This window comes from Eleutherodactylus coqui, chromosome 11, assembly GCF_035609145.1.
Source record: "Eleutherodactylus coqui strain aEleCoq1 chromosome 11, aEleCoq1.hap1, whole genome shotgun sequence".
NCBI lineage: Eukaryota > Metazoa > Chordata > Amphibia > Anura > Eleutherodactylidae > Eleutherodactylus > Eleutherodactylus coqui.
In genome coordinates this window covers 66,570,685-66,591,033 of record NC_089847.1, presented here as the reverse complement: position 1 = coordinate 66,591,033, position 20,349 = coordinate 66,570,685, and the positions used below count along the sequence as shown (strand labels likewise).

At 42.1% G+C, this 20,349-nt stretch overlaps 1 protein-coding gene across 4 annotated transcripts in view; it reads right to left on the bottom strand.

The window, feature by feature from the left end:
• PACS1 (phosphofurin acidic cluster sorting protein 1) overlaps window positions 1-20,349 on the bottom strand; it is a 141,887-nt gene that overhangs the window by 73,445 nt on the left and 48,093 nt on the right. For all 4 annotated transcript variants that reach the window (XM_066582469.1, XM_066582470.1, XM_066582472.1 and 1 more), the window contains 8 exons: window positions 15,844-15,924; window positions 14,173-14,232; window positions 9,658-9,812; window positions 9,477-9,570; window positions 6,878-6,940; window positions 5,890-5,984; window positions 4,898-5,018; window positions 4,701-4,802 (listed from right to left, as the gene is read on the bottom strand). In XM_066582469.1, coding sequence (XP_066438566.1) covers window positions 4,701-4,802; window positions 4,898-5,018; window positions 5,890-5,984; window positions 6,878-6,940; window positions 9,477-9,570; window positions 9,658-9,812; window positions 14,173-14,232; window positions 15,844-15,924 — 771 coding nt within the window. The remainder of the gene's footprint in view (window positions 1-4,700; window positions 4,803-4,897; window positions 5,019-5,889; window positions 5,985-6,877; window positions 6,941-9,476; window positions 9,571-9,657; window positions 9,813-14,172; window positions 14,233-15,843; window positions 15,925-20,349) is intronic.

Here is a 20,349-nt window from a genome sequence, read left to right as displayed (position 1 = left end):
GAGAAAAAAGGAATTCACTGGTGAGCTTGGGAACTCAAAAAGGCCTGGGCGTCCACGGAAGACAACGGTGGTGGATGATCGCCGCATACTTTCTTTGGTGAAGAAGAACCAGTTCACAACATCAACTGAAGTCCAGAACACTCTCAGGGAAGTAGGTATATCTGTCTCTAAGTCAACAGTAAAGAGAAGACTTCATGAAAGTAAATACAAAGGGTTCACATCTAGATGCAAACCATTCATCAATTCCAAAAATAGACAGGCCAGAGTTAAATTTGCCGAAAAACACCTCAAGAAGCCAGCCCAGTTCTGGAAAAGTATTCTATGGACAGATGAGACAAAGATCAACCTGTACCAGAATGATGGGAAGAAAAAAGTTTGGAGAAGAAAGAGAACGGCACATGATCCAAGGCACACCACATCCTCTGTAAAACATGGTGGAGGCAACCTGATGGCATGGGCATGCATGGCTTTCAATGGCACTGGGTCACTTGTGTTTATTGATGACATAACAGCAGACAAGAGTAGCCGGATGAATTCTGAAGTGTACCGGGATATACTTTCAGCCCAGATTCAGCCAAATGCTGCAAAGTTGATCGGACGGCGCTTCACAGTACAGATGGACAATGACCCCAAGCATACAGCCAAAGCTACCCAGGAGTTCATGAGTGCAAAAAAGTGGAACATTCTGCAATGGCCAAGTCAATCACCAGATCTTAACCCAATTGAGCATGCATTTCACTTGCTCAAATCTAGACTTCAGACGGAAAGACCCACAAACAAGCAAGACCTGAAGGCTGCGGCTGTAAAGGCCTGGCAAAGCATTAAGAAGGAGGAAACCCAGCGTTTGGTGATGTCCATGGGTTCCAGACTTAAGGCAGTGATTGCCTCAAAAGGATTCGCAACAAAATATTGAAAAACAAATATTTTGTTTGGGTTATGTTTATTTGTCCAATTACTTTTGAGCTCCTAAAATGTGGAGTGTTTGTAAAGAAATGTGTACAATTCCTACATTTTCTATCAGATATTTTTGTTCAACCCTTTAAATTAAACGTTACAATCTGCACTTGAATTCTGTTGTAGAGGCTTCATTTCAAATCCAATGCGGTGGCATGCAGAGCCCAACTCGCGAAAATTGTGTTACTGTCCAAATATTTCTGGCCCTAACTGTATATGGTGGGTACCAAAGTCTAGTTTTACTCATCCATCCCATTGGGGCACACAGCTCTAGACAATGGGACATCCTAAAACAGTTCCCATCTAGGGTGGGGACACGTGGTCAGCTGATGGCAGCCTGTAGAACTCTGTGACCCAGAGTGGCGTCTGCGGACGCTAATACATCAACATGATAACGTTTGAAAAAAGTGTGCAACGAGAAACAAGTGGCAGCTTTACACACTTGAGTGGCAGAAGCCCCATTCTGCACAGGCCAAAATGCCCCCACCACCCAAGCTGAAAACGTTACCAGGAAGGGGGGCGGTATTTCTCCTGCACCGTTAGATGACAGCCGAATAAATCTAGCAGCAGGTGGCTATTTTTGAGGCGGGAAGCCTGCATTTCGGACCTCCGGGGATGCCAAAGAAAATCGGAATACCTAAAAGAGGCTGTCTGCGATAGATCTTAAAAGCCCGCACAAGGTCAAGCCTGTGGAGGGCCCATAACCTCGGATGATCAGCTGCAGGGCAAAAGGAGGGGAGGACGATTTCCTCATTAAGGCTGGAAGGCTGATACCAACTTAGGAAGAAACTATGTAAGAGGTCGTAATACCACCCTATTGTGATGGAGGACAGTGAACAGTGGTTTAGCCGAGAGTTTCCAACTCGGATACCCTGTGAATGGAAGTAATAGTCACTAAGAATATAGTATGTTAGGCTGAAAGAAGACAGTTTGCACCACCCACTTATTAATCCAGAGGAAGGCAAGAAAAAAAATCAATGAGGCAGAAGCCAAATTTAGCCCTTTTTTTTGGGGGGGGGGGGGGGATTTCTTTCTGCTAGGATTCAGCTAGGATAGCTCTCTGCAGCTGCACAGCGCACTCTGAAATAGGTGGAGGTGAACACTGGCTAAAAGCTGCTCCTGCCGCTTCAAAGCTGAACTTAGCTGTCTGTTTGATTGTTCTGTCTCGTGCATCCTGAAAGGATGAGACATCCGCCATGAGCAGTTCAGTGTGCTTGGATAACTGTGACACGGGGAGATTCCACAACAGGGGACGCAGACCAGCACTTCACCAATTAAGCAGAAAATTGATACAAGCGATCCAACCCATTATGCTTAACAAAGAGCTTATCTGGTTTACTTTGCTGAAGATCACATTCTCAAAATCCTCATGCGGAGGAAAAAATTTAGGGCTACGTCTGAGGCACTGAAAGGACACTGCTGCTGCAGGAAAACCAGTGACTGCTGTAAGAAGACTTTTAACCATTGAGGAGAATTTAGAAACTTGCTCATCATCAATATCGGACTCAGAAGCCAAATCAGAAGGCTTGCCCTGCAATTGACCAAGGACTCGAGAGAAATAGCAAAACTCCGCCTAGACACCAGACGGTGGCAACTGGTCCGAGGATACAGGAGAGCCAGAGGAATGCTTCGACCCTAAAGGCCTGGCGCACTTCCAGGGCCTACCGTGAGTAACATTCTGCTAGGAGGCTCTGACATCCAATCCAGCCTCTCCAGAACCAGCTGCCTGCACGTGAACTTAATCGTGCACAGATATCATACATAATGAGTGACTCTGGATGACCCCTGTCTCGGCCCCTCAGTTTTGGAGTTGGATATGCTAATCCCAAAAACATAACTGTCAGGAAGTTACAGGTATAGGAATATAGCAAGTAGGGGACCCAAGCGCATGCAGGGCTTATCCAAGGACTAAAACTGTAGCAGCAACGCTGTTTTCGCAGGGAAACTCCTGGCGTGGAACGACAAGTCCCAGAACGCTGCCAACAGCCGGGAAACCAGGGAGAAGACACCGGAGCATGGGGCCTCTAAGCTCCCAGGAAGGTAAGCCCACAATCCCCACATGCAACACACAGATCGCATTAGAAACATCCACCAAGAACCCCTTACTCTTTCACCGTAAAGGAAAGGAAAAAGCGGTTCTGGGGTCCAACAGTGTACCCCATTCAGCCACAATCCCTTAGAGCAAGGTATTGGGGTACTTCATATATAAAAAAGGGGGGCATAAAATAGCTGGCAGATTAACACACCTGTTAGTTTTCAGTGCATGGACCACCTTTTTGTCCAGAGGTTGGGGCTGACAACAGTAGGGTAAGGATTCATTCTCTGTTCGCCCGCCTCAGTCAGGGTAACAGGCGAGAGTCCTACCTCATAGTTAACACCCTGCTTCGCAGACATGCGATGGATAGGTCTGCCTTCCACAGACACTAGGCTAAAACTGGCTAGCTCAGTGCCGGCAAGAGGGATATAGAGAGTAGGTGAGGCTAACACTTCTCTGCTTAGTGCCACCTTCTAGTGACCAGTAGCTATATCCCATTATAGTGGTGCCTGACAGCCATCTTGGATTCAGCCCAAGAAACTTAATTGGAAAGGGGGTCAACAATATATCATTTAAGGGTAGAATTTCATCAGAAATTAATAGGTGCAGTCATTTTTTTAATACCTGCATTCCATTTTCAAGCTATGGATGATAACAACTTTAATACTCAACCTGACATGTTAAATTAAGTGGTACGGAAACACTAATCACATGTTTTTTCAGGTACCAGAAGATGCCATTAACAATCCACAACAGAATTGAGATCATCCTGATGGTCAGTAGCAGAAGTTTACATTAGGTGATCAAGGCTTTCAATCAAGAATACCCAGGAAAACAGCCAGTGAGAGTTCACAAACTGTCAGAAAACGGATTCAGGAGTTCAGGGAAACTGGTAGGGACTGGAGACAAACTGAGAACTGGAGAACTTGACTCACAGCACGCTCCGGTGCCAGTCTGCTAGTGCTTTTCTGTGGACTCTTCGTGAAAATTTGTGATGAAATTCTACACTTAAGTCATGTGTCCCATGACCCCTTTCCATTGACGTTTCTTGGGCTGCCATCAAGATGGTTGACAGGCACCACCATTATGCCAAAAAGTGTTCTACAAAGTTCCTCTCTTTTCATTTAGAAGATATTCTGGTTGGACATAACTTTTGAAAAACCCCGTATATCACTTTGTATTTATTTCCCTGATGTAAACCATATATTGAAACCTTATTATTTCCTAATCTTTACTATTTATTCTGACTTCATTTTTTATTTTCTCTAATCATGGGAGCACGCTTTTTGTTTGAGCTGTTCTTCCAACCTGTAACAGCAGTTAAAAGTGCAGCCATATGGACATAGGAAACCTCAGTCAGAAAATAACCTATTGACTGCTATAGCAGCATATGCAGACTATGTACTGAGGTCACTTTTCTGGAAGAAGAGGAGGCGAGTTGTGTCCATCCCCTATTGTCAGTTGGTAGGATCCTGTTTTTTATATGCATATGTTAACTTTCATCCTGCCCTTTGATTATGAGATTACTGCTGAGAAGTCATCTCTACAAAACAGGAAGTGTCAGCCTATTTATAAGACTCAAGTGACATGCAAAATTGAAAGAAAAAAGTTGCAATTTGTTCTAAACAATTTTCCATTACAAGTGGAACGTTCTGAACAGGAGATCAAGATAGATTGAAAAAAAAGCCAAAGTTAAATTTTGGTGCATCACCTGTCCTTGCCAATCGGAGGTATGCACGATGAAAATAGTTTCTGGAAGAGACTGATCTGAGAGGTTTTGATTTAACTGATCTAGTAATATCTTCCGTGGCACCTGTGAGATAATCATAGAAACAATCAGTTTTAGATTTTCCAAGGCAAAAAAAAATAAGAAAAACATAAATCAGTATCAAGCATGGAACAACCAACCTGTGAGATCTGTCCTGTGTCTGCCGTCCTGTCACTCTCTGTACTCTGGGTTCGCTCAGATAGTCCCTTGTTAGAGGGTCTTTCTTTGATAGAGACACTCCTCTTACTTTGAGGTGTCACACTTGAAATCAAAATGGCATTGCAAGTTATTCACAATGGTCTCTGGAACTTCTACTATTGATGAATTATCCTTAGGATAGGTCATCAACAGCTGATTGACGGGGACCCTAAGCAAGGGACACTGTCGATCAGTTGATCCTACTAGACATAGCACTGTCCATATTGCAGTGGCCCGGTTTAATACTGCAGGCACAGCTCCCAAGGAATTCAATAAAAGCCCTTTTACACGCAACAATTATCGCTTAAACAACCGCACGGCTGAATGAACTGCTGGCATTTTTTAATAAGATTACACGTACAGATAATGGCTCTTAATCAGCTGCAACTCCACCAGGAGTTGTTTGCTCAGCTGGGCGTGTGTTTTTTTATGTGATGGTTATCTGGCCATCAGTATTCCATTGTCTCTTCCTGGCAGAGTAAACAGTGTACTCGTTATTTACGCAAGGCAGACAAACCCCATTGTACAGCTGCTCAAAATTCTATTCAAATGGAATGAATGTTGAGCGATCAAAGGATGGTTTTTATGCCAGCTAAATGACAATTGAACGAATAGTGCACAACTGCCCATGTTTACATAAAATGATTATCGCTCACATTCGGCCGTTTAAACGAATTTTGAGTGTTAATCGTTGCATGTAAAAGGGCCTTAAGAGTAGGACCAAACCAGGATGCTGCAATGTTGACAGAGCCATCTGACAGCAGGCCCACAGATTAATTGAACAGCGAGAATCCCAGGTGGATCCTGAGATCTATCTATCTAGCCACCCATCCTGAGAATAGGTCATCAATAGTAAAAGTCAGAGAAAACCCCTTTAAGTTGTACACTTTTTTTTCTGGGTAATCAGAATTAGCATTAGAAACTATTGTCTTACCTCGGACTTTTTGCAGATTTAGATTTTTCAGGAACTGAAAAGGTGATTGATTCAGAAAGAGTTTCTACATCTTGTGAGATATCTAAAGATGCGTCCTGCAATCGGGGTAAAAAATTTATGGGCATTAAATTCTTGTCAGAAAAGGTATTAATATACCAGGTATAGCAAAGTGAAAACCCTTAAAGGGGTTCTCTCACGAAAGCAAGTGGGGTTAAGTACTTCTGTATGGCCATATTAATGCACTTTGTAATATACATCGTGCATTAAATATGAGCCATACAGAAGTTATTCACTTACCTTCCCTGCGCTGGCGTCCCCGTCTCCATGGTTCCGTCTAATTTCAGCGTCTAATCCCCTGATTAGACGCGCTTGCGCAGAAGGGTCTTCTCCCATCTCTTCGCTCCGGCACGAGCCGGCATTCTGGCTCCGCCCCCTTGTACGCGTCATCACGTAGCTCCGCCCCCGTCGCATGTGCCGATTCCAGCCAATCAGGAGATTAGATGCTGAAATTAGACGGAACCATGGAGACGGGGACGCCAGCGCAGGGAAGGTAAGTGAATAACTTCTGTATGGCTCATATTTAATGCACGATGTATATTACAAAGTGCATTAATATGGCCATACAGAAGTACTTAACCCCACTTGCTTTCGCGAGACAACCCCTTTAAATATATCTTTACAGATTTGAAAAAAAAAAGCAAATTATTTACAGTATGAAGGAAAACCACAGAGATTATCTAAAGCAAATGTATCAGTAAATTAACTACACAAGGTTCAACTGTGTTTTAGACTTAAGAATAGATAGAGTGGCCAGCTCCTTTAATAGTCAAGTGTGGAATATTGCAAATATATCTAGAATATTGCCTCTTGTCTGAGAATGATAAAGGCTGAATATGAATAGGCCATGCATGCATTTATCTGCTGATGAATTATCTTTTACAGAATTCAAAACTGAGAAACAAAATGAGAGCCATTCAGTCAACTCTACCTGGCTTATTGTGTCCATTGAATCATCCTGACGGGGGATTTTAACATCAACTGAAAGATCTCCCTATAAAATAGAAATCATAATTCTATAAAAGCTGCATAACTGCAATAAAATAATACACTATATTCAGAAATGACTATTTCTTGAAATATAAGGCCTGTCAACAGTCTGAGCGTAGCAAACAGGCACTAACTTTAGAATGGAAGAGAGACCGAAGTTGCTAAAAAAGAGGCTGACTTAAAGCAAACAATAGATGTGCATGCTGTCAATGAGCATATGGGATTATTTTATTGTTAAAGGGATTGTACCACAATTGCAACTGCTGAGACCCCACCAATCTCGAGCCTGTACTCCTCACTATGGGGTTACTGCCCCCTGCAGAAAGGAGACTAAATGGAGCACTAGTTGCGCAAGCACACTAGCAATCCATTCACTTTCAATGGGACTGCGGATATAGCTGAGCAAGAGCTACTTGGCTAGTTCCGTCAGTTCCATTGAAATGAATGGAGCGCTGACTGTACATGCTTGGCCAGCGCTCCTTTCATAATGAGGTCACTGCAAGGGAAGAATCGACCCTCACAGTACCAGCAAAGTGGGACATGGGAGTCCTATTCTTAAGATCAGTGGGGATCACAGTGGTGAGAGCCCCAATGATCAGCAAGTTATTCCCTATCCTATGGAGAAGGGATAACTTGCAATTGTGCTACAACCCCTTTAACACCTTAATAGGAGTGTCTTGGTCCTAGACGACTAGACACTACCCATGTGGTAGTTTTATGGCCCCCTTTTTATTTTCCTGGCCTGACAAAATTATTTTGGTGCGTTTGTTTTCATCACGTAGAGGACTATTTTTTAATACCTTTGTTCACTAAAATTAAAAAAATAATAATAATAATTAAGTTTAGAGTTCCTTTATTTTAAAAATTATTATATCTCTATTAAAATAAAGCACAGGAATGGGCTTGCAATTTTGTTTTGGATGTTTTGATATATAAAATTTTTATAATCTTGAATTACATGGCGGATATGGACGACTGTTATGGTTTGCATGGTCAGTGGTTTGTTTTCCTTTTTTATATATGTTTTTATTTTATTCTCCAAATCTTTCCTTATTTTTGTAACTGTTTTTAACAGCTCACAGTTTTTTTATTTCACACTTTTCCACTGTAACTGGAAAATCCATAGGAGCTTCAGTTACAAGGGAAAACATCCCCCTAGTGTGACAGTAGTTACTGTCAGAGCTGGTCAGGTGTCTGCTTAGCGCCTGCAACTCTGACATGCCTGGGGTTGCCAGCGATTACGTTATCGCCAGCTCCTATTCAGGAAATGCTTCCTGCATTCTCCACACAGCTTGTTATGTGGAGGAACCACTTCTTTTGTCTCCTCCAGGTCCTCAGCTGTATCGGACATCCGAGGACTCAACCTGCTCCTGCTACATTCTAGGAGCCTTTATCCCGCACAATATAGTTACTATCAGCTGGGATGAAAGCCCAGGATTAAGCACCATATATTTACGGTATTTGAACCTTAATAGGTTAAAAGATGCATTCAGCTTCCTGAATGTCCAAAGACAAATTTCATCATTTGTAGTGACACATTCTAAGGGTGAATATTTTTATATTTGACCAAATATTATTTTTGTTTGTATACAGATAGGGCTTTAACACGGCACCAAACCCTGTATCTTTTCATTGTACACTATAAATTTTATACGGGAAAAAAGGATAAAATGCACATTTCTTTTCCTTTTATAATTTATTGTAATTAGTTAAACCAGACAAATCTATAACCACAAAATAATTCCCGCGCTCAGCCATGTAAACACCATTTGTAGAGTGCTTTCTACCATTTAAGTCAAAAGGAGAATCAGCAGGCAGAACATGAATATGCATATTGTATTTATCTAGAAGTTTATAAAGAAACTGACAAAAGGCCCTTTTACAGGCAAAGATAATCTTTCAAATGACTGAAAGATTGAAAGATTTAGCGATCTATTTGCATAAAGTGCTAATGCCATTAACACTTTATCATCTTCATTTGCATGTAAAAGGACCTCCATGAGCTGTTTTTGTAGAGCCCAGCTTGTGCTTAAACAGACACCCAGCTGTGTAAAATCTGCCAACACATTCCTTTCTTCTCCTCTTGGCTGATGACAGATTGCATTGTTCTCCTCACAGCTAGTGTAAACATGCTGTCTTTTGAAAGATGAGTGAAATACATTCAAATGGAATGTATTTGCTCAGTCTTTCATCAGCTGAACGATGGATTTTAAGTTCAACTAAAATCCATCATTTAAACAAAAAGTGCACGATGCCCTCGTTTTACGTGTAATGATTATCACTCATTTTCGGACGTTTGGAAAAATTTTGAGTGACAATCGTTGTGTATAAAAGGGTTTTTTATATTCCATCTAAAACGTAAGAGTTGAAGATCAATGTATAACATTTAAAAGGATAGGGGATAACTTGCAAACTGGTGGAGGTACAACCGCTGGCACCCCCACGATATTAAAGGGGTATCCCCACAAGTAGTTAAAGAAGTATTCCAAACTTGCTGAGCTTGGAATACCCCTCTAACTTCTCATGCGCCAGTTGCTCACCGGACTGCTTATGTCTCTTCCTTGGCTTCCTTTACTGTTTAGGCTTCCAATTTCAGTTTGTGAACTTGATTGAGAAACTCCCTCGAAGAATGGTCTAAGCGAAGCAGAGACATTATCTCAACCAAAAGGACATAATATTAAACACTCTCATCACAAGACATAAAGGCAGCACAGTCTCTACCTAAGCTTTGGTTTAGGAGTACTCAGGACACTCTCACTTTCCTCTAACTCTGGGCAGCTATCACTTGGGTTAAACATTTCTAGACTGTCATATAAATCATCCAAATCTTCTTCCCGAATCTCATCACGTGAAACATGATCCAGGCTAAATCCAACCTTAAAAAGAAAATGACCATTAAATATTAGAATAAAAAAGGAGAATAACAAACAAAAAGTGTAGAACACAAGTTTTAACTCAGGCAGTGTGGAGAAGTTTCCAAGATTCTTACAAGCATCACACACCTTTTTGCCTGTCGAGATAGTGACACAATTTTAGGGGGGTGTCTAGATGGGACAGATTTGCCGCAGAATTTTAGTGCAGACCCTTCACACGGAAAATCTATTTACAGTTGCAGCAAAGAGGATGAGATTTTGAAAATCTCATCTACAAGCTATGGAAATAATTTGCACAAGACCCGCTGCAGACATTCTGCTGCAAATCAGCCCCCCATGTGGACCGAGCCTTAAGGTGTTGCCCTAGCCTTACAGGACACGTAGCAGAATAGGAAATAATGCTTCAATTAAGTGTGTGTAAATTGGACATATGCAATACTTGTCAGTGCACCAAATATGGATAGGGCAATTCAAGCTCAAAAACAGGTAACATTCATATAACTAGAACTTAAATAAAAATATCTTGCTGTTTGAGTAGACAGTTTCAGAAGTAATTTACCTAGAAGTTTTGCTTAGTAGTTTATTGCGTAGCCTTTTTTTTACATCTTAGATTCTGAGCAAACAAAAGAGGGCTGAACAACTTCTCTGATTACCTAATGCACACTCTGCATTACTATGCAACGTTAGTCTAAAGACACTACACACACTGCTTTGATTGGCCAGTGCTGGCTATGTGAGCAGCTCTGGCCAGTCAGCTCAACATGTAGTGTCTTAGACTACTGATGCATACTAAAGCACAGTGTGCATCAGGTAATCGTGGAAGCAATATGGCCATCTTTGTTTTACAATAGCAGAGGGTCACTTTAAAGAAGCAATTTAATAAGTTATTCTAAGGAATCAATTTTAAAGCCACCATCTGGTTTCAGGACATAAACTTGTCCCATAAGTAGACGGAGCAGTTATATTACCTGCTGTTTGTCTTCTGTGTTGATGACCCTCTCATTCGCCAGTTCTGGGACTCATTTTCAGCTGTCCAAGATGGCTCACACACTCTTCAGACTACCTAATCATCCACATTTCGCTGCTAATGATAGACTACCAATGCATTACACCTGTTCCCTGACTGTCCATGTGATTAGTGCTTGCCAATCAGACAGCAGTGCACAAAATTACAGTAGCCACCTTGGACAGGTGAAGTCAAGATCTTGAAATTGAGAAGAACAACAGCATGTAATATACCCTCACCTCTTCGGTCCGAGGACTGAATTTTGCCCCAAAACCAGAGGGTCGGATTTTAAGTCCGCATCTCAATTTTAGGATTCAGTTTTGAACTTCACCTAGAAAAAAGGATAAAGCAGTAAAATAACGTCCACTTGAATTTTAAGACCCATTTGTCTAGCCATCACAATTTGGCCCGTGTCAAGGCACTCCGATCCTTATACTTGACCCATTTTCCTACCTCCAACTCATCAACTTCAAGAACCAATTTGATCAGCTTCTACAATGAAGTAAGTTCTAGGCTGGACTTTGGAGAGACTACTGATCTCATATGTCTGGATTTTTCTAAATCATTTGACACTGTGCCACATAATGGGTTGATATATAAAATGAGACAGCTTGGTCTGGGCGAAAACATATGTAGCTGGGTAAAGAACTGGCTCAGAGATAAAACACAGAGGGCAGTAATAAATGGTTTGTACTCGGATTGGGCCACTGTCGCTAGTGGGGTGCCACAGGGCTCAGTATTAAGCCCCATTCTGTTCAATATATTTATCAATGACCTGATAGAGGGAATGTACAGTAAAATATCAATACTTGCAGATGATACAAAATTATACAAGATAATTAATACAAAGGAGGACAATATCTGTCTGGAAATAGACCTAAATAAGCTGGGGGCTTGGGTAGAAAAATGGCAAATGAAGTTTAATATTGATAAATGTAAGGTTACCAATATACACTAAATGGGGCACTTCTAGGGAAATGTAATATGGAAAATGACATGGGGGTACTAGTTGACTGTAGACTTAACTGGAACAATCAATGCCAGTTAGATGCTGCAAAAGCAAATAAAGTCTTTGGGTGCATTAAAAGAGGAATAGGAGAGAGGGACGAGGACATTATTCTTCCACTATATAGGGCACTCGTCAAGCCTCCCATGGAATACTGTGTACAGTTCTGGACAGCGGTGCTCGGGAAAAGAAATTGCAGTGCTTGAGGGGTTTCAAAGAAGGGCAACTAAATTAATAAATGGAATGGGAGGAATGGAATACTCAGAGAGGCTAGCAAAATTGGGATTTTTCACCCTGGAAAAAAGACGGGTAAGGCGTAATCAAATAACTATGTATAAATACATTAGGGGACAATACAAGGATCTCTCCCATGATCTGTTTATAAGCAGGACTGCGACAGTAAGAAGAAGGCATCCTCTATGGTTAGAGGAAAGAAAATTCCATCACCAACACAGAAGGGGGTTCTTTACTGTAAGAGCAGTGAGAATGTGGATGTGGTGATGGCAAAAAATAAAAAAAATAAAAAAATCGATAGAGGAATTCAAGAGGGGATTAGATGCCTTTCAAGAGCACTATGCTATTACAGGATATGGACATTAAAAAACTAGAGGGGTTGTTGATCAATGTTATTCACATCACTTGTCAGTGTTTCTAATGTTATAGCCGATTGATGTAGATACATATACGGTATGTGGTTAATACAAGAAACTAACACATGATTTAGACATTACAATAACTGTGCAAAAGAACCAGAGGACATCATTTACATGTGGATGAAAGGTGTTTTAGACATCAATATAGGAGAGGGCACTTTACAGTTAGAGTGGTCTATGAATTGTACTACTTGAAAGGTAGTAATGGCAGATACTATGACATCATTCAAAAAAGATGCAGATGCTTATCGAATGACAAATAACATTGAGGGTTATAATTGATATAGCACTTAAAAGGGTTATCCATGCAAAATACCCCGGACGATCAATTGATTTGGCGCCCACTGTCAGCACTGGTATACACAGAGGTTGGAGCAGAAACATAAAATGGTAGAGTTGGAAGGGACCTCAGGCGTCATCTGGTCCAACCCCCTGCTCATCCCAGACAGAGATTTGTCTAGCCTTTGTTTGAACACTTCCTTTAAAGGACAACTCACCACCTCCCAACCTGTTCTACTCATTGATCACTCTCACCATTAGAAAGTTTTTTCTAATATCTAATTTGTGTCTCCTCCCTTTTAGTTTCATCCCATTGCTTCTAGTCTTTCCTTGTGCAAATGAGAATAGGGTTGATCCCTCTGCACTGTGACAGCCCTTCAGGTATTTGTAGACAGCTATTAAGTCTCCTCTCAGCCTTCTTTTTTGCAAGCGAAACATTCCCAGAACTTTTAACCCCTTCTCGCTTCAGGATGTACATCTACGTCCTGGAGCGTCGGGGTATGTATGCAGAGAGGTCCTCCAGATCGTTTATAAAAATGTTGAACACCACTAGGCCCAGGACAGAGCCTTGTGGCACTTAATCAGTTGTGAATCCACCTAACAGTTGCCTTGTCAATTCCATATTTGGTCATTTTTTAATAAGTATGCTATGAGATACTGTGTCAAATGCTTTAATAAAATCAAGATATGGTATAGCTACCCTGAGCAACCCAGTTGGTGATTCTGTCATAGAAAGAAATTAGATTTGTCTGGCATGACTTGTTTGTTACAAACCCATGCTGGCTCTGGTTAATTACTCCATTTTTATCCAAGTACTTGCATACATGCTGTTTAATAATTTGTTCAAAGATCTTTCCTGGTATAAAAGTCAGGCCGACAGGCCTTTAGTTTCCTGGATCCACCTTTTTCCCTTTTTTAAAGCAGTTGCTCAGAGGCCAATGTAGTATACAGCACTTGTAATTGTAGGCTGGGGTCTCACTGAAATTAATGGGAGCTGCGCCTGCAGTTATAAGTGCTGGCCACTACACAGGGGTTGGAGCCTTGTGTTTCATAGTTTTCACAGCAGGCGCCCAATCAGATGATTGGCTGCGGTCCCCAGCAGTGGACCCCAGCCGAATAACTATTGATGACCTACCCTGAGGATAGGTCATCAATACTATTTTACATGGTAAACACCTTTTATGAAGTATGTTTAATCTGTGAGGGGTTGAACATCTATGCAACTTAAATAACTTGCAAGATGTAGAAGGCGATTTTTATATCTGTATGCTGTTCATTAGCCAACTTACGGAATATTTCTGGAGTGTCAGGGCTTCCATTTTTATGTGACAGATAAGATGAATATTATAATCTGTTTCATGGATCTTTGAGATGTAAATGTAAAAAGAAAAGAAATAAAGACTCCACATACATATTTACCTCTTCTGATACTTTAAATCTGTTCAGAAGTGATTTAAGCTTCTGCTTTATATTTGGTTGCTGGAATGGAAAAAAAGATCCCCTTAAATAACTTGCATATTGACAGGAAATTAAAAAAAAGCATAAATATTGTTAATAACAACAAAGTTGATCATAAGAGTATCAAAATCCAAAGAAAAGTTTTTCTGCTATACTTCTTATAACGCTGGCTCATTTGTCTCAATATGTGATATGATAACCTTTTTTTCCTCAATAGTGATTTAGCTACTTGTAGTTGCCTAAAGGGTTTGTCTGAGGATGTGCCCGTATTACCTACATAACAATCATTGGCTTAAACTGCATATAGCATCAGACCGCCAAGGCAAGTGATTGGCTGCACTGGCCACTTGCATGTACAGGACATCACTCCTGCAGTGATATATAAAAAAATGGATGGGGAGGACTGAAGAAGCAATGCCAGAAAAGTGGGAAATCAAACCAGCGAGTAAACCTTTTTTCTTTTATCACTTTAATACCTTCAAAAAAGTGAGACAATCTCTTCAACTGTGTAGGTCGGAATATCACGTGTCATTTTAAATGCTGGAAGAAGACTATTTGATAGCTACATATGGATGTTGTCAGTTTCTTCATATTCTGGTAACCTTTTTAACTTTGTAAACAAAAAAGCTAGAATTCATTGTAAGAGGAGTTGTACAGCACAGTTCTGTATGGAACTGATAGTAGGAGATGGCTCCCCTTGAAAGACTTTTTGAATTTTGTGTTCAGCAAGCAGCACTGACATCAGTCAATCCCTGCTGCTTTATCAATAAATTGCTGCAGATACACAGAAAGGGTCTTCCATCCAGGAATAGTGAGCAGAAAATAGCTGCAAGGAAGCTGTGGAGGAATTAACAGAACAGTGTGGAATGCAGACCACTCATTGGTTACAATGGAATGATGTAACGTTTTTTTTCCCTGCAATAGCGCTGCAATCAAATGTAACCATTGCTGGCTGTCCTTCGTGAAAAAGAGTTCAGCAAATTGCTGAGGCTCTCAGTATTAAGTCACCTGCTAATCATCTTCTCATAGGATACCTTTCTAGCAAACCAATATTGTCCAAAGCTCCTGGACACTTCTGCCAATTACTAAATATAAAATACAAATTAAGGCATACTACTACTATAAATGTTTCTCTATTTTATCATATATGCACTAATCTACTGCTACAGTTTTCAATTTACATCTACCATTTTTTTCAGGGTATTAGATGCATTTAGCAGAAAATTCCACATGAAGGTTGAAAACTCAATGGAAAAATATAAATTTCACTCAAAAAAATAATCATCAAAAATGTATTTCCTATTAGTCTGTAAACTGCCCTTTTAAGCATCGGGCACAGATGCTACAAAAGTTACAGTGCTGTCTGGTAAACAATCAAGAGACTACAGCAGTGGGTCAGATCACTTCAATCAACTGATCGATGGGGGAGCTGAGAGTTGGACCCCCACTGATCTGATATTGATGGCTTAACCTTATGATAGGCGGTCAATATGATTCAGTAGCAATCTATGCAGCAGCAGATACAGTTATTATAGATTGTACTAATGCAGAAAGTTAGCTGCTAAGATGCATAAAATGATAAAACCACACCACAGATACTTTGATGATAAAGTAAAAACGAATTACTCTCACTCTAGTTATAGCTGATGAGGCTTGGATCTTTCTGCGTGACTTCTTCACCTTCCGGACCTCTTCATCATCATAATAAAAATCCTAAACAAAATACAATTATTATGGTAAGAGTCCGGGCCCTGATGGCTTTACAGTAAATTATTATAAGTCACTACAACACATACTGGAACCTCACCTTAGAACGACATTAAATGCAATTATGACAGGCGCCCCACTCCCAAAACAACCCCAAGAAGCACACATCACCCTAATACATAAAGAAGGGAAAGATCCAGCCCAATGTAACAACTACAGACCAATCTCTTTATTAAATGTAGATATAAAAATATGGGCCAAACTAATAGCTAACCGCCTAAGTAGAATCATCCCCAAACTAATATCAGTTTTCACAAGTTCAATCTCCCCCCCCCCCCCAATTTATTGAAGCAATCTTTTCCCTTTACGCAAAACCATATGCAAGACTGAAAGTAAACGATACGTTATCCCAACCATTTAACATAACAAACGGCACACGCCAGGGTTGCCCACTTTCCCCCACATTATTCATCCTTACTTTAGAAATCCTCCTCCAAGCGGTAAGACAAAACCCAGAGATTAAGGGACTAGAAATTGGTAGGGAATGTATTCAATCAGCAGCATTTGCAGACGACGTGCTATTCCTGATCACGAACCCCACTTAAGGCCTTAACAGTCTGAATCACCTACTAGATCTCTATGGTAGCTTCTCCAATCTAAAAGTCAATAAAAACAAATCAGTTATACTGAATATATCTCTACCTCCCCACAGAGCCGAGGAAGTGAAGAAAACTTCCCCATATATTTGGGCAGAACGCTACATAGATTATCTAGGTATCAAAATCACAAATATTCTAACAAATCTCCATGAGAGTAATATGGGGCCGTTACTAACAGAAATAGGCAAGTTATATGCAGAAAGAAATGTTGCTATTATTTCCTGGTTCGGAAGGAAAAATCTCATTAAAACTTACATCTTACCTAAAATTCTATACAAGCTACAAATGCTACCAATACACATCCCCAAATCCTTCTTCAAAAAAATCAGAACACAATTCTCACGCTTCTTCTGGAAATATAAACGCCCGAGAATAGCATACTCACTAATGTCCAAGAGAAGGCAATACGGTGGCGTGGGACTCCCTAACATGCTAGATTATTACAAGGCAATAAACCTGAACAGGTGGTTGGAACTAATATCTCCATTAAAAAACCATAAGTTGAGAGAAATCGCGCAACTAACCTATGGTGACAACTTTCTCAGGGACATGTGGCTCCCCAGCCCCAAAATATACCGATCCAAAGATTTTGACATATTATTGAGGGGCATCTGCGAGACCTGGGACTCTCTATCACATGAACTAGCACCTCCACCGTCACCCAGTACACCCTTAAAGGAGATGTCTCGAGGAAGCAGTGATTTTTTTTTTTTGCCCAGTCCCCCTAATTAAACATACATTACTAATTACCCCTGTAAATTACTTTCCTAGCTGGTTTCTACTTACCGTTCCAGCGTTTCAGCAACTTATAAAAGTTTCCCCAAGATGGCCGCCGGCTCTTTCCCCGTCGCTCGCTGCAGCCCGACGTGCGCGCTCCCGAGACGCTGCCAGCTGTGTCTCCATGGCAACCGGACGCCAAGCAGCCGCCGACCGGACGCCCCGCAGCCGCCGACCAGTCACCCACCGCCAGGCAGAAGGTAACCGGCGCAGCCCCCCCACCCCCCAGCGACAGCCCCCCCGGCCTAGCGCTAGTTCCCCCATCACAGCGGCAGCCCCCCCGGCGCAGCGACAGCCCCCCCCGGCCTAGCGCTAGTTCCCCATCACATCGGCAGCCCCCCCGGCGCAGCGACAGCCCCCCCCCCGGCCTAGCGCTAGTTCCCCCATCACATCGGCAGCCCCCCCGGCGCAGCGACAGCCCCCCCCCGGCCTAGCGCTAGTTCCCCCTTCACAGCGGCAGCCCCCCCCCCGGCGCAGCGACAGCCCCCCCCCCCCCCCCCCCGGCGCAGCGCTAGTTCCCCCGGCGCAGCGGCAGCCCCCCCCCCCGACCCATCACTTACCTGGGACGCTTCTCGGGGCTGCTGGGCTGGGCTGGGCTTCTCCGCTGGGCAGCTCCAGTTTCTGCACCTTCCTCTAACAGAGGAAGGTACAGAATGGCCGCTCCAGCGCGCTCCCGAGCAGTGACAGCTCGTCTGCGCATGCGCAGAAGAGCTGTAGCGGGGAGCACACTGAAGCGGCTCGTGCTGAATGGAGAAGACCGGACTGCGCAAGCGCGTCTAAAAAAGCAAGCTGCCGGCGAATTTAGACGGAACCATGGAGACGAGGACGCTAGCAACGGAGCAAGTAAGTGGAATAACTTCTGTATGGCTCATATTTAATGCACGATGTATATTACAAAGTGCATTAATATGGCCATACGGAAGTGTATAACCCCACTTGGTTTCGCGAGACCACCCCTTTAAATTTACGTCCACATGTTATCAATCATCCCAAGGCCTGGATCCCAGAGAACCTCTGGAATATCTTTGAAAAACTTTCAATCCATGACCTACAAACCATCATACATATGGAACCTATTTCCATAATAAATACTTTATGCTCACAAAGGAAACTGCAAGATCTACACATAGCGCACATCTCAAATGTAATCTCAGACTTCAAAAGAGAACATCTCTCATCAAGACCGTCAACAGAATTCGAAAGATTAATAAAAAACCAAAATACAGAATCTAGGAAAATTTCCTACATAACCAAAAACTTTACAACAACCCACAATTTAACTAGACCAACCTTTATCACGTCATGGGAGAAGGAACTAGACATAAAAATTACAGACACAGAACTTAAAATAATTTTTAAATCTTCATACGGTATCTCACCATGCGTACGTCTCCAAGAAAACCATTACAAACTCCTATCCAGATGGTATAAGACCCCGAGTGGCTATTCTCCTACAAACTCTCAGATTCTGACAAGTGCTGGCGCTGCCAAGAGAACTCAGGCTCATACCTACACATCTGGTGAAGCTGCAAGAAAATAAAACCTTTCTGGGCAGAAATTGAAAAAGAAATCGCAATAATTCTCAAAAAAAACCTTCCAATTATCCCCAGACGTGATAATATTGAGCAAACCGAATAAGACATTTAACCCCCAAAAAGACAAGCTCATCTCTTTCATGTTAGCAGCAGCAAAAGCACTGATCCCCCTATATTGGGGAAGCACAACATCTCCTTCCATAAAAATGTGGAAAGAAAAGTTGGCTCAAATTCACCAATTTGAGGAGATCCTGAGTTGGACAAATTCAACATACACCTCCTTCTTAAACACTTGGTCGCCCTGGGTAAGCTATAGATCTAACACCACAACAAGGGATTAGGCCCCGAGAATTAGAACTCCTCTGTCTCGACGTAACCAAGCTAAACTACATATGACTATACTACACCCAATCGTCACTCAGAGAACAAGGAACCGGACACACAGGCCAGGAGGTGGACAGCCCCCCCTGACCCTTGGCCCTAAGACATAACCAATTCTCAACTCTACACGGAATATCTTCCTCGATGGGGTGGGGCGGTGAATCGGACGCGCCCTCTGGTGGCGGCCTCTCCGCAATCCCCCAGCGGAGACGCAGCAATTCACCTAGGCTATTTCGACTGAGATCAGAAATGGATTAAAAACCTATAGCTTCGTAAACAGAGTGTGCGACGATTTGCGTGCGAGGACACCCGCAGAGAAACTGGGGAAATGGTACCAGAAGCTTCAGATCACATGGAATGCAGGCAGAAGTAAACAATATAAGCAGGGTGGGTCAGGGAACCTGACTCTACCCTGTGGAAAATAGCGCCACGCCCCCCCCTTCCCCCCTCCTTCTTTCTCTCCCCCCCTTCCCCCTTGTCTTCCCATCCCCCTTGTTAAGACTCTTTAACCAACTTACAAGGTTATTAAATGTTCTTAGATACATGAGTGCTCTCATAAAGAGGTGGCAGCGGCCCACTCTGACTCGGCAAATAAAGCCTTTAAGCGAACATATCTGGGCGGGGAGAGGCTGCTGCGACCGACTATCAGATATAGGTAAGACCTTTGAATTTACCTGTTTATAATTCCAAAACAATATATCTGATCCATGTAATGTGAAACTATAATTCTGTAAAGCGCACCCTTCCGCTGTTGTATACTCTGTTAATATGAAAAACTTTTCAATAAAAAGTGAATTAACAAAAAAAAAAAAATACAATGATGTTATTATAGCTTTAAAAAGGCCATAGATGTCTCTCCACTATTCAAATTTATGTACATGGATTTGCCATTTCAAAGATCTATCGATATTGCTATAAAATCCAACTTTACTTGTCTGTCCCATTGGGATACACAGCTCTAGACTATGGGATATAGCAACTGGTCACTAAGGGGTGGCACTAAGCAGAGAAGCATTAGCCCAGCCTACTCGATATATCGCTCCTGCCGGCACAGAGTTAAACGAGGCGGGCGAACATGG